The 19,067-nt window shown below is 39.9% G+C and overlaps 1 protein-coding gene across 1 annotated transcript; it reads right to left on the bottom strand.

Moving 5' to 3' along the window:
- Window positions 1-1,066: 1,066 nt before the first annotated feature.
- LOC130180335 (putative leucine-rich repeat-containing protein DDB_G0290503) lies at window positions 1,067-18,600 on the bottom strand. Its single transcript, XM_056393833.1, has 60 exons — window positions 18,150-18,600; window positions 17,310-17,372; window positions 16,932-17,015; window positions 16,587-16,649; window positions 16,353-16,442; window positions 15,946-16,023; window positions 15,526-15,600; window positions 15,051-15,116; window positions 14,845-14,907; window positions 14,659-14,742; window positions 14,459-14,533; window positions 14,196-14,258; window positions 13,796-13,858; window positions 13,651-13,713; window positions 13,373-13,435; window positions 13,217-13,279; window positions 13,064-13,126; window positions 12,661-12,723; window positions 12,528-12,590; window positions 12,288-12,350; window positions 12,005-12,067; window positions 11,855-11,917; window positions 11,702-11,764; window positions 11,294-11,356; window positions 11,048-11,110; window positions 10,895-10,957; window positions 10,491-10,553; window positions 10,308-10,370; window positions 10,066-10,128; window positions 9,772-9,834; window positions 9,601-9,666; window positions 9,448-9,510; window positions 9,040-9,102; window positions 8,818-8,880; window positions 8,665-8,727; window positions 8,261-8,323; window positions 8,128-8,190; window positions 7,887-7,949; window positions 7,604-7,666; window positions 7,454-7,516; window positions 7,301-7,363; window positions 6,897-6,959; window positions 6,764-6,826; window positions 6,522-6,584; window positions 6,233-6,295; window positions 6,047-6,109; window positions 5,774-5,848; window positions 5,511-5,573; window positions 5,296-5,358; window positions 5,113-5,175; window positions 4,797-4,850; window positions 4,566-4,628; window positions 4,393-4,455; window positions 4,046-4,129; window positions 3,909-3,971; window positions 3,757-3,819; window positions 3,073-3,135; window positions 2,932-2,994; window positions 2,181-2,309; window positions 1,067-1,984 (listed from the first exon to the last, which is right to left on the bottom strand). Exons 1-60 carry the CDS (start codon window positions 18,562-18,564, stop codon window positions 1,704-1,706), a joined length of 4,554 nt encoding a protein of 1,517 aa, XP_056249808.1. The 5' UTR covers window positions 18,565-18,600; the 3' UTR covers window positions 1,067-1,703.
- Window positions 18,601-19,067: the final 467 nt, after the last annotated feature.

The raw sequence follows: 19,067 nt of genomic DNA, 5'->3' as shown, positions 1-19,067 counted from the left end.
ACTTTATTGTTCTGTTTGATGTAAACGTTGGAGACGAGCAGCAGAACGTTTGTTCCTCGTGTTTCTGACGTCCTGAACAGTGACTGTGTGTAAAGATGGCCGACGTCACAGCTCCCAAAGGTGAAGCCAAAACATCGCCCCCTGGTGTCTGCCGGCAGTATGGGTCATAAACTCCGCCCCCTCCATGTTGGCGCACGAGCCAAACTAAAAAAATCAAAGTGCACGTGAAAGAAAGGTCATTCACGTAAGTTTGGTTTTAATTAGTTATTTGATGCTATACGAGGGGGGCGTGACATCATCATGATTGACAGCTGTGATTGACTCACGATTGGGTCAAGCAGGTGTATGGGCGGGACCTCGATGCTGTGGCTCCACCCCCTGATCACTACAGCCCAGCTCTCTTATCCAGGAAGTTGGTACAGCGGGAGGAGGAGGAGACGTCGGCCATCTTTAAAAACAGTGACTGGTTGGAGCTTCACCTGTCGTCACACTGACTCACTGTCTCACCTGGAACTGACAGCAACTTTTTAGTCTTATTTCTAACATTAATGGAGGATGTAATGTTTTTATAATTGTTCTTAGACAAACACTTTGTTGGGTTTAAATCTGGGATCAGATCGTTTCTAACAGTTTGTTGTTTCGCTGACTTTAAACAAACAAACACACAGGTCAACGTTCAGTTTGAAATATTTTCATGTTTTTGTCTAAATTTAATAAACATTTGAAACTTCTTTTGATGTGGTGTTTTTAATGAGAGCTTGAAGCTGATTGGTCGTCCGTGTGACATCATCAGCTTTTTCTTTTACACCTTTAAGAATAAATGTTGGACGTGAACATTATGACGGTCTTTCTTCTTCTGTTCATTTCTACTCAGCTGACCGCAAAAGGTGCAGGCTGCGCCTGTGAGGTCATCACCACCACCATCATCATCATCATCATCATCATCATCATCATCACCATCGAGGACATTCTGCTCACTGAAATGAGGAGAGGAGGAGCTCAGGCACTTTTTACCTCCTCAACATGTGTGTCTCTGATTGATCAGCTGATCTGATGGGAGTGTAAACAGTGATCAGCTGTTGTGGAAACAGCTGTAGTGAAATATTATATCAGATTAAAGCTGAGGATCCATCCCTTCAGTTCAAACTGAATGTGCTGAAGTGTCCAAATATTTATGGCCTGGACTTTGTCTCAGTCACAGACTTTGATTTTTCCAAAGCAGCATTTTAAATACTCAACTTTCACGTGTCACTGAATATTTCTACATAAATGTATCAGAACATTTTAATCTGAATGTTTCTCCCTTCGCTGATGAGACGACCGAAAGCTCCAGAAAAGCTACTAAATGGACATGATATTGCTGCTGTTTCCGGAGTCAAGAATGAAGCTGAACCTTTATTGTTTGACTTGTTCTTTGTTGCCACTGCTCGACCTGATGCTGAAATATGAGCTCTGATGTTTTGGAAATGTTTTTAGTAATTTATTATTATTATTATTATTGATCCTCTTGGTTCAGTTCAGACTCAGATCTCAAACAGAAGCTTTATTATTATAGTTCATCAGCTTCATAGATGCAACATCACATCATTATTTTCTCTATTCATTCTGGCTGTAGCCACAGGAAATCACCCACCCTACCAAAACAAAAGTCCAGCCTTTATATTCCAGTGTGACGTCTCACTCGTACCCTGATCCTGGGACCGTCAGAGCGGGAACAGCAGGAATCCAGAGAAGAGGCTGAAGTTCCGGGAGTCGTCGTAGAGCCGGTAGCTGGCCGGCAGACTGAGGCGGACTCTGTCGCCCTCCTCCAGCTGCAGAGCCACGCTATTGGACGTGGAAGCGTAGCCGCCGTGGTCGTTGAGCTCAAGGTTGAAAATGACTGGCTGGTCGTTCCTGTACAGGTAAAGGCCCATGTAGCCCTTCAGGTAATCTGCAGCCGTGAAGCAGAAGAAGTAAACGCCTCTGACAGGAGCCGTGAACACACCTGAGGGATAAAAACACCACAACCATTTAGTTTCTTTGTTAAAGGAGCAGGTCACCAGAAACATTCTGATTCTGAAGTTCGACCGCAGCGTTGACCTGTGGTTGCTAACAAAGTGATGACTGGCCCTTTAATCTGACATTCAGAGACTTGTGGTTGATTATGTTGTAGATTAAAGCAGCAGTGTGATGTCGTGTACCTGCAGTCTGGTTGTAGGCTCGACCCACGTTGCTGATGGTTTTAGAGAAGATCAGAGTCGTCTCCTCATCGAACGGTCCAACTGACCCTGAATCAGTCAGACCGGCTGAAAACGCCACCTTCAGCTCATCTGGAAGAAAACAAAACAGGTTTTTCTTCACATTACGTCATCATCCTGTAAATATGTCAGATCACATCAGGAACTCAGTTTTTCTTTGCTGAGACAGAACTACGGAAGCCCTGAGGGACAAGTGGAAAAGAGTATTACAATAACGAACCCGGCATTGTGGTTCATCACTGGAAAAATTTTCTCTTTGACCAATTCGTTTTTTTTTCATTGTGTTTTCACTGAGGTTCAGTGTTAAAATCAGCTGTTAAACTGACAGTTACCAGGTTTCTACATATAAACATCTGTCATGTCGACAGCAGTAACTTATAACAGTGACTTTCAGCAGGTCCTCCTGTCAATCGCCCTGAACATCAAACCTCGTCTTTATCTCAATTAAACGGCCTTTAATGTAGAAAAAGTAAAACCTGTGATGATGTGAACAACTTGACTGGTGTGAGAAAAAACAATCAAGGCACAAAAATCCTTTGAAATAAAGTCTTTTTTAAAATAAATTTTCTCTTTCATCTCAAAATAAACATAATTCTGTGATAGTTGGTGTTCAGGGACAGACAGTTGTACACGACACTAACTCCACTTACATCTGTGTGTGTGTGTGTGTAAAAACACTGAGTGAAGTTCAAACCTGAGTTTGAGTTTATGATCTGCTGCAGACGATCGTCAGTCACATTCAGTCTGAGGCTCAAACCTGCGCATCAGAAACACAGTCAGCTGTTTTAGTTCAGTGAATATTCATCTGCAGTCAGTGTTAACCCTTCAGTGTTACCTGTGCTCTCTGTGTCCAGGTGTTCCAGCTGTTTCTCACCAACTCTCAGTCTCACCTCCAGCTCTAAAGAGGAGACAGGAAATAACATGAGGAGCTGTGTTGGGTTTCTCTGTGTTTCCCACAGACTCAAACAGCTGCTCGCTGTAGTTTCTACCAAACCAACAGGAGGGAACGGTGCATTTGTTGGGGACTATTTTCAGTGGCGGATTAATCCACGTTTGGCGCTGTAGTGAGAGCTCAGGGCAGCAGGACGGTGTGTGTGGGAACGCTGGAAACACCGGAGCTGTGTAGAAGTGGTAGGACTGAATCGTGTCCTCATGCACCAGACAAACAGGGACCTGCTCATGAAACTACAATCACCTCCTCCTGGTTGTACCCCTCCGCCACTTAGACTAGTTCCAGGTTACGTCCCTATTTATCCAGAGTCATATAAACTATTAAACACTTGTCATGAACATATCACCGTGTTCAAGACCTTTGACCTTTGACCACCAAAGACTAATCAGTTCATCCTTGAGTCCAGGTGAATGTTTTTACCAAATTCGAAGAAGTTCCGTCAAGGTATTACTGAGATATCGTGTCCAGGAGAACGAGACGGACAACCTGAAAACAAAATGTCTCCGTCTCTGATTGTCGCCGGTGCAGAGACATAATGAAATGAGACGGTTGTGATTCTGAGTTTACCTTCGCTCTTCATCTTCAGCTGGTTCGCGTCGGCCTCAGCAGCTGTCAGCCGGACCTGCAGCACTGACAGGAAGTAACTCTGATGTAGGATCTTTCATTTATATTATGAACAAGTAGCATAGAAATATATAAAAACAAAGACGTGACGTTACCTCGAGTGTCTCTCTGAGCTGTCGTCACTCTGTCACTAACTGACGCCAGCTCAGCAGCTCTGACTGAAAACACCCAGAACAACACGTTACAAACAGGACGTGATCTTAGAGAACATACGTGATCCAGCTCAGGTCACCTGTGTGTTGTGTTGTCAGCTCGTCCAGCTGCTCCTCAGTGTGGTTCAGTCTGAGCGTCACAGCTGACAGCTCCGCTCCCTGCTCTGAGATCAGCAGTTAACACATTAAAGTTTAGATCTCATGTTTGACTGTCGACAGAAAAGTCATGTAAATCATTTAAAACTGAATCTTCTTTTAAATACATTTTCTCTTCCATCACAAGATAAACATAATTCTGTGATAGTTGGTGTTCAGGGATTTTTAACTCTGTCAGAGTCTGAAATGTTGAGAGCGATTCCCCATGATCCTCTCTGGTGTCTTTTTACACGTCACAACAAGTAAGGCAGTGACTTAGTCAGAAACATACCTGTGTTCTCTGTCTCCAGGTGTTCCAGCTGTTTCTCACTGACTCTCAGTCTCACCTCCAGACCTGAACAGGAAATGATTCATGTTGATATTATCTCCTTTAATATTGTGCTAAAAAAAGTTATAATTAAGCCAAATTCATTTTTGATCATTAATAAGAGTAGATGATGTCACCTGCAGTGTGAGTCTCCAGCTGTTCCAGATGTGTCTCAGTGGATCTCAGTCTGACATCCAGAGCTGATACACAACAATTAGATTTATTTATTTACACTCAAACAGATCAACCAGGTAAACAACACATAACAATAACAATAACAATAATAATAATAATAATAATAATAATAATAATAATAATAATAATAATAATAATAATAATAATAATAATAATAAGGAAATATGACTCACCTGTGGTGTTGTTGTTGGTGTCCATCAGTCTGGACTCCATCAGGGAAAACTGAACTAAAAATAAATAAACAAATTAACTTCACCACAGTCCAAAACACTTCAGGAATAATATTTGATTATTGACATGTGATTACACATGTACTGATTCAGCCTCCAGTGCTGCAGGAACATGCTATTGTTGACATGCATGAAAAGGCCACAGGTCGGATTTGAACCTGGGCTGCTGTGGTGAGGACTGAGCCTTAATGGTATGTGCTCCACCAGGTGAGCCACCTGGGCATCCCAGCCAGGGTGAATTTTAAACCTTCAGTGTTACCTGTGTTTTCTGTCTCCAGGTGTTCCAGCTGTTTCTCAGTGACTCTCAGTCTGAACTCCACCTCTGAAGTGGAAACATTTCAGAGTTCATTCATGTTAATGAAGGAGTTCCTCAGGGAACCTTGTTGGATCCTCCAGAGTTTCAGTCTGAAAAATCACTGTTCAAAAATAAATATGACTCTACCTGTGGTGTTGTTTTTGCTTTCTGACAGTCTGGACTCCATCAGGGAAAACTGAGCAGACTGAACTGAAACAACAAAATAAATTACAATAAAACTTTAAACTATGATTGTCACAGAATATTTTAATCACACCTACCAGGCAGACACCAAATTAGTGCAAAGGATAAAAATGTAACTTTAAAACATAAAATCACAGATTTAAAACTGTCAGTGATACCTGTGTTCTCTGTCACCAGGTGTTCCAGCTGTTTCTCACTGACTCTCAGTCTGACCTCCAGCTCTGAACAGGAAACAGGAAGTATGAGAGTCAGCAGGTTTACTGAGGAGTTCAATCTGATTATGATCATTGTCTCTTCATGTTTAACTCTGCAGGATTTCTCCACAACAGTCTCCATCTAGTCAACAACCACAGTCAACTCACAACATCTGGACGGACTGATGAACTAATGAATGTGTGAATGAACAGATGTTTGTACTGACCTGTGTTCAGTTGGGCCAGCAGACTCTCTGTTGAGTTGAGTTTTCTCTGCAGGTTGGTCAGTCTGGAGGTTTGATCTGAGAAGCAAACAGGTTCAACCTTGTGTGTCTACCTGTGTGTACCTGTGTGTACCTCAGTGTACTTTACTCTGCCTCATCACACAGTCAATTACCTGTCTGCTCAGTGAGCAGCTGCTGAGCTCGACTCTCAGCAGAGACTTTCTGTCACTGAACTTAACTTTTGTTTGTTAACAGATTTAAAACCTTAAGTGTTACCTGTGTTCTCTGTCTCCAGGTGTTCTAGCTGTTTCTCAGTAACTCTCAGTCTGACCTCCAGCTCTGAAGAGGAAACAAATAATAATAATAATAATAACAATTATCATTATTATTATTGTTGTTGTTGTTGTTATTATTATTATTATTATTACTATTATTATTATTATAAAGTAAATATGACTCTACCTGTGGTGTTGTTGTTGCTTTCTGACAGTCTGGACTCCATCAGGGAAAACTGAGCAGACTGAACTGAAACAATAAAATAAATTACAAACAAACTTTAAATTATGATCATCACAGAATATTTCAATCACACCTACCAGACAGTAGTTACAGTTAAGTAAAACTGGACATTTGTTTTTTTTAATTACATTGATTTAATTTCATGTTTTGGTAAATAGATGTTAAATTAGTTCAGAGGATAAAAATGTAACTTTAAAACATAAAATCACAGATTTAAAACCTTCAGTGTTACCTGTGTTCTCTGTCTCCAGATGTTCCAGCTGTTTCTCAGCAACTCTCAGTCTGACCTCCAGCTCTGAACAGGAAAGAGGTCAGAGTTCATTCATGTTAATGAAAGAGTTCCTCAGGGAACCGTGTTGGATCCTCGAAAGTTTCATTTTAAAACCCATCAAATGTTTCAGTTTGCAGTTTTTGTGTTTTTCACACACACATTAATATACATGAGAAGTCAGTGTTGAAACTTTAGAGTATTACCTGTGTTCTCTGTCTCCAGGTGTTCCAGCTGTTTCTCACTGACTCTCAGTCTCACCTCCAGCTCTGAAGAGAAAACAGGAAGTATGAGAAATCAGATAATCAAGAATCAACACCTGTGTTAATATAACTCTACCTGTGGCGTTGTTGTTGGTATCTGTCAGTCTAGAGCCGATCAGGGAGAGCTGAGCAGACTGAACTGAAAACACAATCATAGACAAATATAAAAATATATCACAGTAATAATATGCATTACAATTGGAATGTAATTACTATTAAAAAGTTAATGAGAGTGAGTTATTTTCTGTGATATTTGTTCAGAAGAGCTCTCAGGTGCTTGAAGTTCCTACAAAAACAATCATATTCATGACGGAGGTCCTCAGAGAACTTTACTGGATCCTCCACTGCTTCAGTCTAAATCACTTCACATTTCCAAAACTGTGATTTTTTGTCATTTAATATGGACTTTTGTTTTTTAATGAAGCACATTAATGTAAATCTCCTGTTTAAATGTTCAGAGTGACTCAGTCTGAAACATACCTGAGTTCTCTGTCTCCAGATGTTCCAGCTGTTTCTCACTGACTCTCAGTCTCACCTCCAGACCTAAAAAGGACATGATTCATGATTCATATTTAGGTTAATGGTTTAATGAATGATTAATTAAAAGTAAGACTGAAGAGCAGATGATGTCACCTGCAGTGTGAGTCTCCAGCTGTTCCAGATGTGTCTCAGTGGATCTAAGTCTGACGTCCAGAGCTGCTGAAGAAATCTGATTTATTTAGTTTTTTACATTTAAATAATAACAATAATAATAATAATAATAATAAGTAAATATGACTCTACCTGTGGTGTTGTTGTTGCTTTCTGACTGTCTGGACTCCATCAGGGAAAACTGAGCAGAGTGAACTGAAACAATAAAATAAATTACAAACAAACTTTAAATTATGATCATCACAGAATATTTTAATCACACCTACCAGACAGTAGTTACAGTTAATTAAAACTGGACATTTCTTTTTCTTTTTTTTTTAAAATTACATTGATTTCATTCGATTTTTAATGAGTTCAGAGGTTAAAAATGTAACTTTAAAACATAAAATCACAGATTTAAAACCTTCAGTGTTACCTGTGTTCTCTGTCTCCAGGTGTTCTAGCTGTTTCTCAGCGACTCTCAGTCTGACCTCCAGCTCTGAACAGGAAAGAGGTCAGAGTTCATTCATGTTAATGAAGAGTTCCTCAGGGAACCTTGTTGGATCCTCGAGAGTTTCATTTTAAAACCCATCAAATGTTTCAGTTTGCAGTTTTTGTGTTTTTCACACACACATTAATATACATGAGAAGTCAGTGTTGAACCTTTAGAGTATTACCTGTGTTCTCGGTCTCCAGGTGTTCCAGCTGTTTCTCACTGTCTCTCAGTCTCACCTCCAGCTCTGAAGAGAAAACAGGAAGTATGAGAAATCAGATAATCAAGAATCAACACCTGTGTTAATATAACTCTACCTGTGGTGTTGTTGTTGGTATCTGTCAGTCTGGAGCCGATCAGGGAGAGCTGAGCAGACTGAACTGAAAACACAATCATAGACAAATATAAAAATATATCACAGTAATAATCTGCATTACAATTGGAATGTAATTACTATTAAAAAAGTTAATGAGAGTGAGTTATTTCTGTGATATTTGTTCACTAGAGCCCTCCGGTGTTTGAAGTTCCTACAAGAGCAATCATATTCATGACGGAGGTCCTCAGAGAACTTTATTGGATCCTCCACTGCTTCAGTCTAAATCACTTCACATTTCCAAAACTGTGATTTTCTGTCATTTAATATGGACTTTTGTTTTTTAATGAAGCACATTAATGTAAATCTCCTGTTTAAATGTTCAGAGTGACTCAGTCTGAAACATACCTGAGTTCTCTGTCTCCAGATGTTCCAGCTGTTTCTCACTGACTCTCAGTCTCACCTCCAGACCTAAACAGGAAATGATTCATGATTCATATTTAGGTTAATGGTTTAATGAATGATTAATTAAAAGTAAAACTGAGGAGCAGATGATGTCACCTGCAGTGTGAGTCTCCAGCTGTTCCAGATGTGTCTCAGTGGATCTCAGTCTGACATCCAGAGCTGCTGAAGAAATCTGATTCATTTAGTTTTTACATTTAAATAATACCACTAAGAAATAATAACATTATTATTATTATTATTATTATTATTATTATTATTATTATTATTATTATTATTATTATTATTATTATTATTATTATTAAGTAAATATGACTCTACCTGTGGTGTTGTTGTTGCTTTCTGACAGTCTGGACTCCATCAGGGAAAACTGAACAGACTGAACTGAAAACACAATTGTAGACAAATATAAAAATACAGTATATCACAGTAATAATATGCATTACAATTGGAATGTAATCACTATTAAAAAGTTAATGAGAGTGAGTTATTTCTGTGATATTTGTTCAGAAGAGCCCTCAGGTGTTTGAAGTTCCTACAAAAACAATCATATTCATGACGGAGGTCCTCAGAGAACTTTACTGGATCCTCCACTGCTTCAGTCTAAATCACTTCACATTTCCAAAACTGTGATTTTCTGTCATTTAATATGGACTTTTGTTTTTTAATGAAGCACATTAATGTAAATCTCCTGTTTAAATGTTCAGAGTGACTCAGTCTGAAACATACCTGAGTTCTCTGTCTCCAGATGTTCCAGCTGTTTCTCACTGACTCTCAGTCTCACCTCCAGACCTAAACAGGAAATGATTCATGATTCATATTTAGGTTAATGGTTTAATGAATGATTAATTAAAAGTAACACTGAAGAACAGATGATGTCACCTGCAGTGCGAGTCTCCAGCTGTTCCAGATGTGTCTCAGTGGATCTCAGTCGGACGTGCAGAGCTGCTGAAGAAATCCGATTAATTTCGTTTTTTACATTTAAATAATCATAATAATAATGATAATAATGATAATAATAATAATAATAATATAAAGTAAATATGACTCTACCTGTGGTGTTGTTGTTGCTTTCTGACAGTCTGGACTCCATCAGGGAAAACTGAGCAGACTGAACTGAAACAACAAAATCATTTACAAACAAACTTTAAATTATGATCATCACAGAATATTTTAATCATACCTACCAGACAGTAGTTACAGTTAATTGAAACTGGACTTTTTTTTTTTTTTTTTTTTACATAATTATTTAATTTCATGTTTTGGTAAATAGATGTCAAATTAGTTCAGGGGATTAAAATGTAACTTTAAAACAAAAAATCACAGATTTAAAACCTTCAGTATTACCTGTGTTCTCTGTCCTCAGGTGTTCCAGCTGTTTCTCTGCGACTCTCAGTCTGACCTCCAGCTCTGAACAGGAAACAGGTCAGAGTTCATTCATTTTAATGAAGGAGTTCCTCAGGGAACCTTGTTGGGTCCTCCAGAGTTTCATTTTAAACACAATCCAATGTTTCAGTTTGCAGTTGTTGTGTTTTTCACACACACATTAATATACATGTGAAGTCAGTATTAAATCTTCAGGGTGTTACCTGTGTTTTCTGTCTCCAGGTGTTCCAGCTGTTTTTCACTGACTCCCAGTCTCACCTCCAGCTCTGAAGAGAAAACAGGAAGTATGAGAAGTCAGCGTTGAACAGGAAATAGGAAACATCTGATTCATTAATAAAGGATCCCCACTGGTGTCAATGAAAATGTACCAGTAAATATAACTCCACCTGTGGTGTTGTTGTTGGTATCTGTCAGTCTGGAGTCAATCAGGGAAAACTGAACAAACTGAACTGAAAACACAATCATAGACAAATATAAAAATACATCACAGTAATAATATGCATTACAATTGGAATGTAATTACTATTAAAAAAGTTAATGAGAGTGAGTTATTTCTGTGATATTTGTTCAGAAGAGCCCTCCGGTGTTTGAAGTTCCTACAAGAGCAATCATATTCATGACGGAGGTCCTCAGAGAACTTTACTGGATCCTCCACTGCTTCAGTCTAAATCACTTCACATTTCCAAAACTGTGATTTTCTGTCATTTAATATGGACTTTTGTTTTTTAATGAAGCACATTAATGTAAATCTCCTGTTTAAATGTTCAGAGTGACTCAGTCTGAAACATACCTGAGTTCTCTGTCTCCAGATGTTCCAGCTGTTTCTCACTGACTCTCAGTCTCACCTCCAGACCTAAACAGGAAATGATTCATGATTCATATTTAGGTTAATGGTTTAATGAATGATTAATTAAAAGTAAAACTGAAGAGCAGATGATGTCACCTGCAGTGTGAGTGTCCAGCTGTTCCAGATGTGTCTCAGTGGATCTCAGTCTGACATCCAGAGCTGCTGAAGAAATCTGATTCATTTAGTTTTTACATTTAAATAATACCACTAAGAAATAATAACATTATTATTATTATTATTATTATTATTATTATTATTATTATTATTATTATTATTATTATTATTATTATTATTATTATTATTATTATTATTATTATTATTATTAAGTAAATATGACTCTACCTGTGGTGTTGTTGTTGCTTTCTGACAGTCTGGACTCCATCAGGGAAAACTGAACAGACTGAACTGAAAACACAATTGTAGACAAATATAAAAATACAGTATATCACAGTAATAATATGCATTACAATTGGAATGTAATTACTATTAAAAAGTTAATGAGAGTGAGTTATTTCTGTGATATTTGTTCAGAAGAGCCCTCAGGTGTTTGAAGTTCCTACAAAAACAATCATATTCATGACGGAGGTCCTCAGAGAACTTTACTGGATCCTCCACTGCTTCAGTCTAAATCACTTCACATTTCCAAAACTGTGATTTTCTGTCATTTAATATGGACTTTTGTTTTTTAATGAAGCACATTAATGTAAATCTCCTGTTTAAATGTTCAGAGTGACTCAGTCTGAAACATACCTGAGTTCTCTGTCTCCAGATGTTCCAGCTGTTTCTCACTGACTCTCAGTCTCACCTCCAGACCTAAACAGGAAATGATTCATGATTCATATTTAGGTTAATGGTTTAATGAATGATTAATTAAAAGTAAGACTGAAGAGCAGATGATGTCACCTGCAGTGTGAGTCTCCAGCTGTTCCAGATGTGTCTCAGTGGATCTAAGTCTGACGTCCAGAGCTGCTGAAGAAATCTGATTTATTTAGTTTTTTACATTTAAATAATAACAATAATAATAATAATAATAATAAGTAAATATGACTCTACCTGTGGTGTTGTTGTTGCTTTCTGACTGTCTGGACTCCATCAGGGAAAACTGAGCAGAGTGAACTGAAACAATAAAATAAATTACAAACAAACTTTAAATTATGATCATCACAGAATATTTTAATCACACCTACCAGACAGTAGTTACAGTTAATTAAAACTGGACATTTCTTTTTCTTTTTTTTTTAAAATTACATTGATTTCATTCGATTTTTAATGAGTTCAGAGGTTAAAAATGTAACTTTAAAACATAAAATCACAGATTTAAAACCTTCAGTGTTACCTGTGTTCTCTGTCTCCAGGTGTTCTAGCTGTTTCTCAGCGACTCTCAGTCTGACCTCCAGCTCTGAACAGGAAACAGGTCAGAGTTCATTCATTTTAATGAAGGAGTTCCTCAGGGAACCTTGTTGGATCCTCCAGAGTTTCATTTTAAACACAATCCAATGTTTCAGTTTGCAGTTGTTGTGTTTTACACACACATTAATATACATGAGAAGTCAGTGTTGAACCTTTAGAGTATTACCTGTGTTCTCTGTCTCCAGGTGTTCCAGCTGTTTCTCACTGACTCTCAGTCTCACCTCCAGCTCTGAAGAGAAAACAGGAAGTATAAGAAATCAGATAATCAAGAATCAACACCTGTGTTAATATAACTCTACCTGTGGTGTTGTTGTTGGTATCTGTCAGTCTAGAGCCGATCAGGGAGAGCTGAGCAGACTGAACTGAAAACACAATCATAGACAAATATAAAAATACATCACAGTAATAATATGCATTACAATTGGAATGTAATTACTATTAAAAAGTTAATGAGAGTGAGTTATTTCTGTGATATTTGTTCAGAAGAGCCCTCAGGTGCTTGAAGTTCCTACAAGAGCAATCATATTCATGACGGAGGTCCTCAGAGAACTTTACTGGATCCTCCACTGCTTCAGTCTAAATCACTTCACATTTCCAAAACTGTGATTTTCTGTCATTTAATATGGACTTTTGTTTTTTAATGAAGCACATTAATGTAAATCTCCTGTTTAAATGTTCAGAGTGACTCAGTCTGAAACATACCTGAGTTCTCTGTCTCCAGATGTTCCAGCTGTTTCTCACTGACTCTCAGTCTCACCTCCAGACCTAAACAGGAAATGATTCATGATTCGAATTTAGGTTAATGGTTTAATGAATGATTAATTAAAAGTAACACTGAAGAACAGATGATGTCACCTGCAGTGTGAGTGTCCAGCTGTTCCAGATGTGTCTCAGTGGATCTCAGTCTGACGTGCAGAGCTGCTGAAGAAATCTGATTTATTTAGTTTTTTACATTTAAATAATAATAATAATAATAATAATAATAATAATAATAAGTAAATATGACTCTACCTGTGGTGTTGTTGTTGCTTTCTGACAGTCTGGACTCCATCAGGGAAAACTGAGCAGACTGAACTGAAACAATAAAATAAATTACAAACAAACTTTAAATTATGATCATCACAGAATATTTTAATCATACCTACAAGACAGTAGTTACAGTTAATTAAAACTGGACATTTGTTTTGTTTGTTTTAATTACATTGATTTAATTCGATGTTTAATTAGTTCAGAGGATAAAAATGTAACTTTAAAACATAAAATCACAGATTTAAAACCTTCAGTGTTACCTGTGTTCTCTGTCTCCAGGTGTTCCAGCCGTTTCTCATTGACTCTCAGTATCACTTCCAGCTCTAAAGAGAAAACAGGAAGTATTGGAGTCAGATAAATGAAGAATTAACACCTGTTTTAATGAACGTGTTAATATGACTCTACCTGTGGTGTTGTTGTTGGTGTCTGTCAGTCTGGACTCCATCAGAGAGAGCTGAACAGACTGAACTGAAAACACAATCATCACAAAAACTTGATCACTATATAACTAAATAAATATAAATAATAAATAAACATGTAGGATTTCATTTTGTGTGTATTGCAGTGATTTTTATAGAATGTGAAATTCACTTGTCGTGTTTTGCTGTTGAATGGGGTTCTCTGAAGAACCCTCATGTGTTTGAGGTTCCTTCAAGAACAATCAGGGTTCATTATGTTTATAAAGGAGTTCCTCTGAGAACCCTGTTGCTTTTATTCAATATTAACATTTTTACTATAAATATTTTATGAATTCATGATTTAAACATGTATTCGTCTCCAGTCAGTTTTAAACCTTCAGTATTACCTGTGTTCTCTGTCACCAGGTGTTCCAGCTGTTTCTCACTGACTCTCAGTCTGACCTCCAGCTCTGAACAGGAAACAGGAAGTATGAGAGTCAGCAGGTTTACTGGAGAGTTCAGTCTGATTATGATCATTGTCTCTTCATGTTTAACTCTGCAGGATTTCTCCACAACAGTCTCCATCTAGACAACAACCACAGTCGACTCACAACATCTGGACGGACTGATGAACTAATGAATGTGTGAATGAACAGATGTTTGTACTGACCTGTGTTCAGTTGGTCCAGCAGACTCTCTGTTGAGTTGAGTTTTCTCTGCAGGTTGGTCAGTCTGGAGGTTTGATCTGAGAAGAAAACAGGTTCAACCGTGTGTGTCTACCTGTGTGTACCTGTGTGTACCTGTGTGTACCTGTGTGTACCTGTGTGTACTTCAGTGTACGTCACTCTCCTTCACCACACAGTCACTCACCTGTCTGCTCAGTGAGCAGCTGCTGAGCTCGACTCTCAGCAGAGTTCAGTCTGACCTGCAGCTGCTGCACTGACTCGGCCTGAGCTGAAAACAGAGTGAAGTGAGTCTTCCTGCGGTATAATACAACAACATGATGACATCATGATGACATCATGGTGACATCATGATGACATGGACTGTGTCTACCTGTCGTCTGAGTCTCAGTCTCTGTCAGTCTGGACTTCACAGCAGAAACCTCAGATGTATGAGCTGCAGCCACAAGAGACAACAACCACAACAACAACACACACACACACACACTCAACTCAAACCTATGTCCTGCATCACTGTGTAAACATCGACTGTTCCGTCCATCATCCTCAGATCATCATGAGTAACAGGTACACACTCACCTGTCTGCAGCTCGTCCAGGTGTCTCTCTGCTTCCCTCAGTCGACTCTCCACAGAAACCAATCGACCTGTTTGATGAAAACTGATGATCAATATGATCCTACGAGACGATTAAATTATAACCATGTTTGCTGTTTTATTAGTATTATAATGATCATGCTGTTTCTTCTTATGACTACTTCTTAAGAGATTTATTTTTATTAATTAATTTAATTTTTATCAAATTCATATCGACTAAATCTTTTATCTTGAAAAAACGTATCTACACATTATTCACATGAATGCATCAGTAACAACGATCCAATAATATAACAGGATCATCCACAGGGGACAAAGACTTTTACTTTGACACTCAGTACTTTCATACTTTTACTTTGTAGGATTCTGAATGCACGACAGAGTATTTTACACGGTAGTGTTTTTACTTCAGTAAAAAAATCAGAGCACTTCCTCCAGAGCTGGGGTCATGTGACCGACCTGCAGAGTCTCTCTGCAGCTGGTCCAGGTTCAGCTGACTGGAGTCCAGTCTGGTCCTCACCTCTGACACCTGATCTGCATCAGGAAAACACACGTTTCACAAACACCTGAGCGTCAGCAGCCGCAGAGAGCTACAGTCAGTAATGACAGAGTGATGAATGAATGGATGAATAGATCATTTAATAACTGAATGACTTCATCATCATGTTTTATCAATGTTATCGATTATTGGGTATTTTCTTCTGATTCATTCTTTGAGTGAGTGAGTGAGTGAGTGAACTGCTGTATAATGAAAAGATGAATGGATCAATTGTTGAATGAAGGAATGAAGGAATGGTATTGAAGAGAATCACAGTCCAGCAGAATGAATGACTTGATGAATGAATGAATGAGTGAACGGATGTATGAATTATTATTTACCCAGGATGACACTGAGCTGCTCTCTCTCTGCAGATGAGTTCAGTTTTTCCTCCAGTGAATTCACTCGACTCTGAAGAGCTGAAACCACACACACACATACACACACACACACACACACAGACACACACACACACAGACACACACACACAGACACACACACACACACACAGACACACACACACACACAGAGACACACACACACACACACACACACACACACACACACCCAGACACACACCCAGACACACACCCAGACACACCCCCACACACACACACACACACACACACACAAACACACACATTCATCATTCTTTTACACTATCGGTTAAATAAACAACACTGGAGAACTGATGAAAGCTGTGTGACTGATTGAATGATTATTGGAAGTGATCGATCAGTTGGATCACCTTCAGAGTTTGTGTCCAGCTCCCGCAGACGGACGACCAGCTGGCGGTCGGACTCCTCAGACTCAGATGAAGCGTTGGCGGCTGCAGACACTGGAGGAAGGTTTGGATGAAGTTAAACTTTGACACAGTGAAGTGTTTCATTCACCTGCATCTCAACCTCTGGTCTGACGGAGCGACAGGAGGAGGATCAGTGCACCAGCTGATTGACACTAAAACAGGTGGAGGGAATCTGACCTGAGATCTGTCTCCTCAGCTCCTCTGTCAGAGTCTCAGTGTGACACAGTCTGACGGCCAAGACTGAAACCAGCAGACAACAGAGTCAACACCAGAACAACAACTACAACAAAACAACAACAACTACAACAAAACAACAACAACGGCAACAAAACACAAAACACCACAACAACAACAACAACAACAACAAAACAACAACTACAACACAACAACAACAAAACAACAACACAACAACAACAACAACTACAACAACACAACAACAACAACAACAACAACACAACATGAGGACGATGAAGGAGGAGGAGGAGTGTGAACGTTAAATCAGATGACGATGATGATGATGACCTTCACTCTTCCTCCTCAGCTGCTCCACTGTGCTCTCACTGGCCCTCAGTCTCGTCTGCAGGAACGGCAGCTCTGCCGACAGAGCTGTGGAGACACCAACACACGGTTACCATGGCAACCGGAGACACACCTGAGCCGTTCATAATAATAATCTATTAAATACATTCAAATATTTATTTGATTCTTACAAAATCATTTTAGTTTTAAAGGTTTTTATTTGAAGTTTAGATCCAGAAGAAGAAGGTGGTGTCTGGGCTGGGGGCGTGGCTCAGGGTGGAGACTGTTTCATTGTGACATCACAAATTAACAGATGTTCTGACGGCTTGTTTTAAGTTGTGTTCATTCCTCTTTGATACTTTCACTGTGTTTCATGCTCACCTGTGTTCTTCTTCTGCAGGTTCTCCAGCGAGCTCTCGCTGGCGTTCAGTCCGGACTGAAGCGCTGAGACACAAACACACAGCAGGATGACACACACTGATACAACCAATCATGTCATGTGACGTTCATGTTCCCCTGAGGATGAACTGTTGTGACTCTGACCATCCTCGCACTTCTCCTCTGGCGCCACCTTCAGGTCACAGTTTAATGAGTCCAGTTCATGACCGGACACCTGCAGAACTAATGACGTTCCCATCAGCCTCAGCTGGACACTGTGTTGTCTGCTAATTAGCTAATGTTAGCATGCTAACAGGCTAAAGTAAGATGTTTATACCTTAGCATTCATGTGAGCGTCTCCTCAAGTCGGAACAACAACTCGGGAAGTCGATGAAAATAATGAATTATTAATCTGCTGTTTGTTTGTAACCGGCAGGTGTTGTCCATGTACAGTGACATCCCTGTTTGTTTGTTTGTTGTTTAGACTTTAGATACTTAACTCAGAGAAATATAAACATGTTGTTGACACCAGCATCTGCACAAAGACTGAAACAGACTGAAGTGATGATTTCAATCAGAACCAGCTGATCAGAGTCGCACACACTGACCTTCATCACCTTCATCACCTTCATCAGTTACTGAGACTTTAGGTTCCTGACACGTTTTGGTTTGAAGCTCATGAATATGAAACGTGGATCAGCTCAGTCACCAGGTGACAGGCTCACAGAGCAGAAGAACCCAGACGAAGAAGCTCTGAGCTGTGATGAAGAACCAACATGGAGGACATGGAGGACATGGAGGACATGGACTTCAGCTTCCGCTTGTCCACCTGTTGACACCCACCTTTGCTCTGCTCCTCCAGCATCTCCACTTTCATCCTCAGATCTGAGTTCAGCTCCATCAGCAGCTTCCTGTCCTCCTCCGTCCTCTCCTCGCTGCTGCTCAGCTCCTCCGTCTGTCGGACCACCGTCTCCTCCAGTCCGTCCAGGCTCCGTCTCTGCTGCTCAGCCCCCACCTCTACGTCCCTCAGCCGGCTCTCCATGTGCCGCAGGGCCAGACGCCGCTCAACCTCCTCCACCTTCAGGCTCAGGACCAGCGCCTTCAGCCCCCGCAGCTCGTCCCAGAGGACAGGGAGCTGTGGAGGGACTTCAGCCCCCGTCCCTGTGTCGTCCTCCTGGGGGACAGAAGCCGCCGACTGTCCCCGACTGAATGGAGATGACCAGAGAGAGAACAGCAGAAACAGAGCAGCAGACTTCATCCTGAAAACACAACCTGCTGCTGAACAGGCAGCAGTCCAACAGCTTAAACACACACACACACACCACACACACACACACACACACACACACACACACAAACACACACACACACACACACACACACACACACACACACACCACACACACTAATCTTGGCGAGGCAGCCGCAGGAACCTTCAAGCAGGGATGAATGAGTCGACTCACATGAACATTTGTTTTCCCGTGAACACAAGAAGCATCAGAGTAAAGATCAGTCGTCCTCCTGCTCTCCAGAGGATGAATCTTTTTAACGAGTCACTGACCTGTTCTCCAGCGCCACCTGCAGGGCGACATGTTTGGCTCCTGGACAGGTGAGACAGGTAAATTATCAGGGTGTCGGTTGTGTTATCTGGTTAATGAATTCTTGTTTGCTCTCAGCTGGGGTCAAAGGTCATTGACCAGGGTGGAGAAACATCAGGAACCAGATCTTGTGACCAAAGCTTCATCAGGTGACATCATCCAC

The sequence above is a fragment of the Seriola aureovittata genome, chromosome 13 (genome assembly GCF_021018895.1).
Source record: "Seriola aureovittata isolate HTS-2021-v1 ecotype China chromosome 13, ASM2101889v1, whole genome shotgun sequence".
In the NCBI taxonomy this organism is placed as follows: Eukaryota; Metazoa; Chordata; class Actinopteri; order Carangiformes; family Carangidae; genus Seriola; species Seriola aureovittata.
This window is presented reverse-complemented; position numbering and strand designations above follow the sequence as displayed.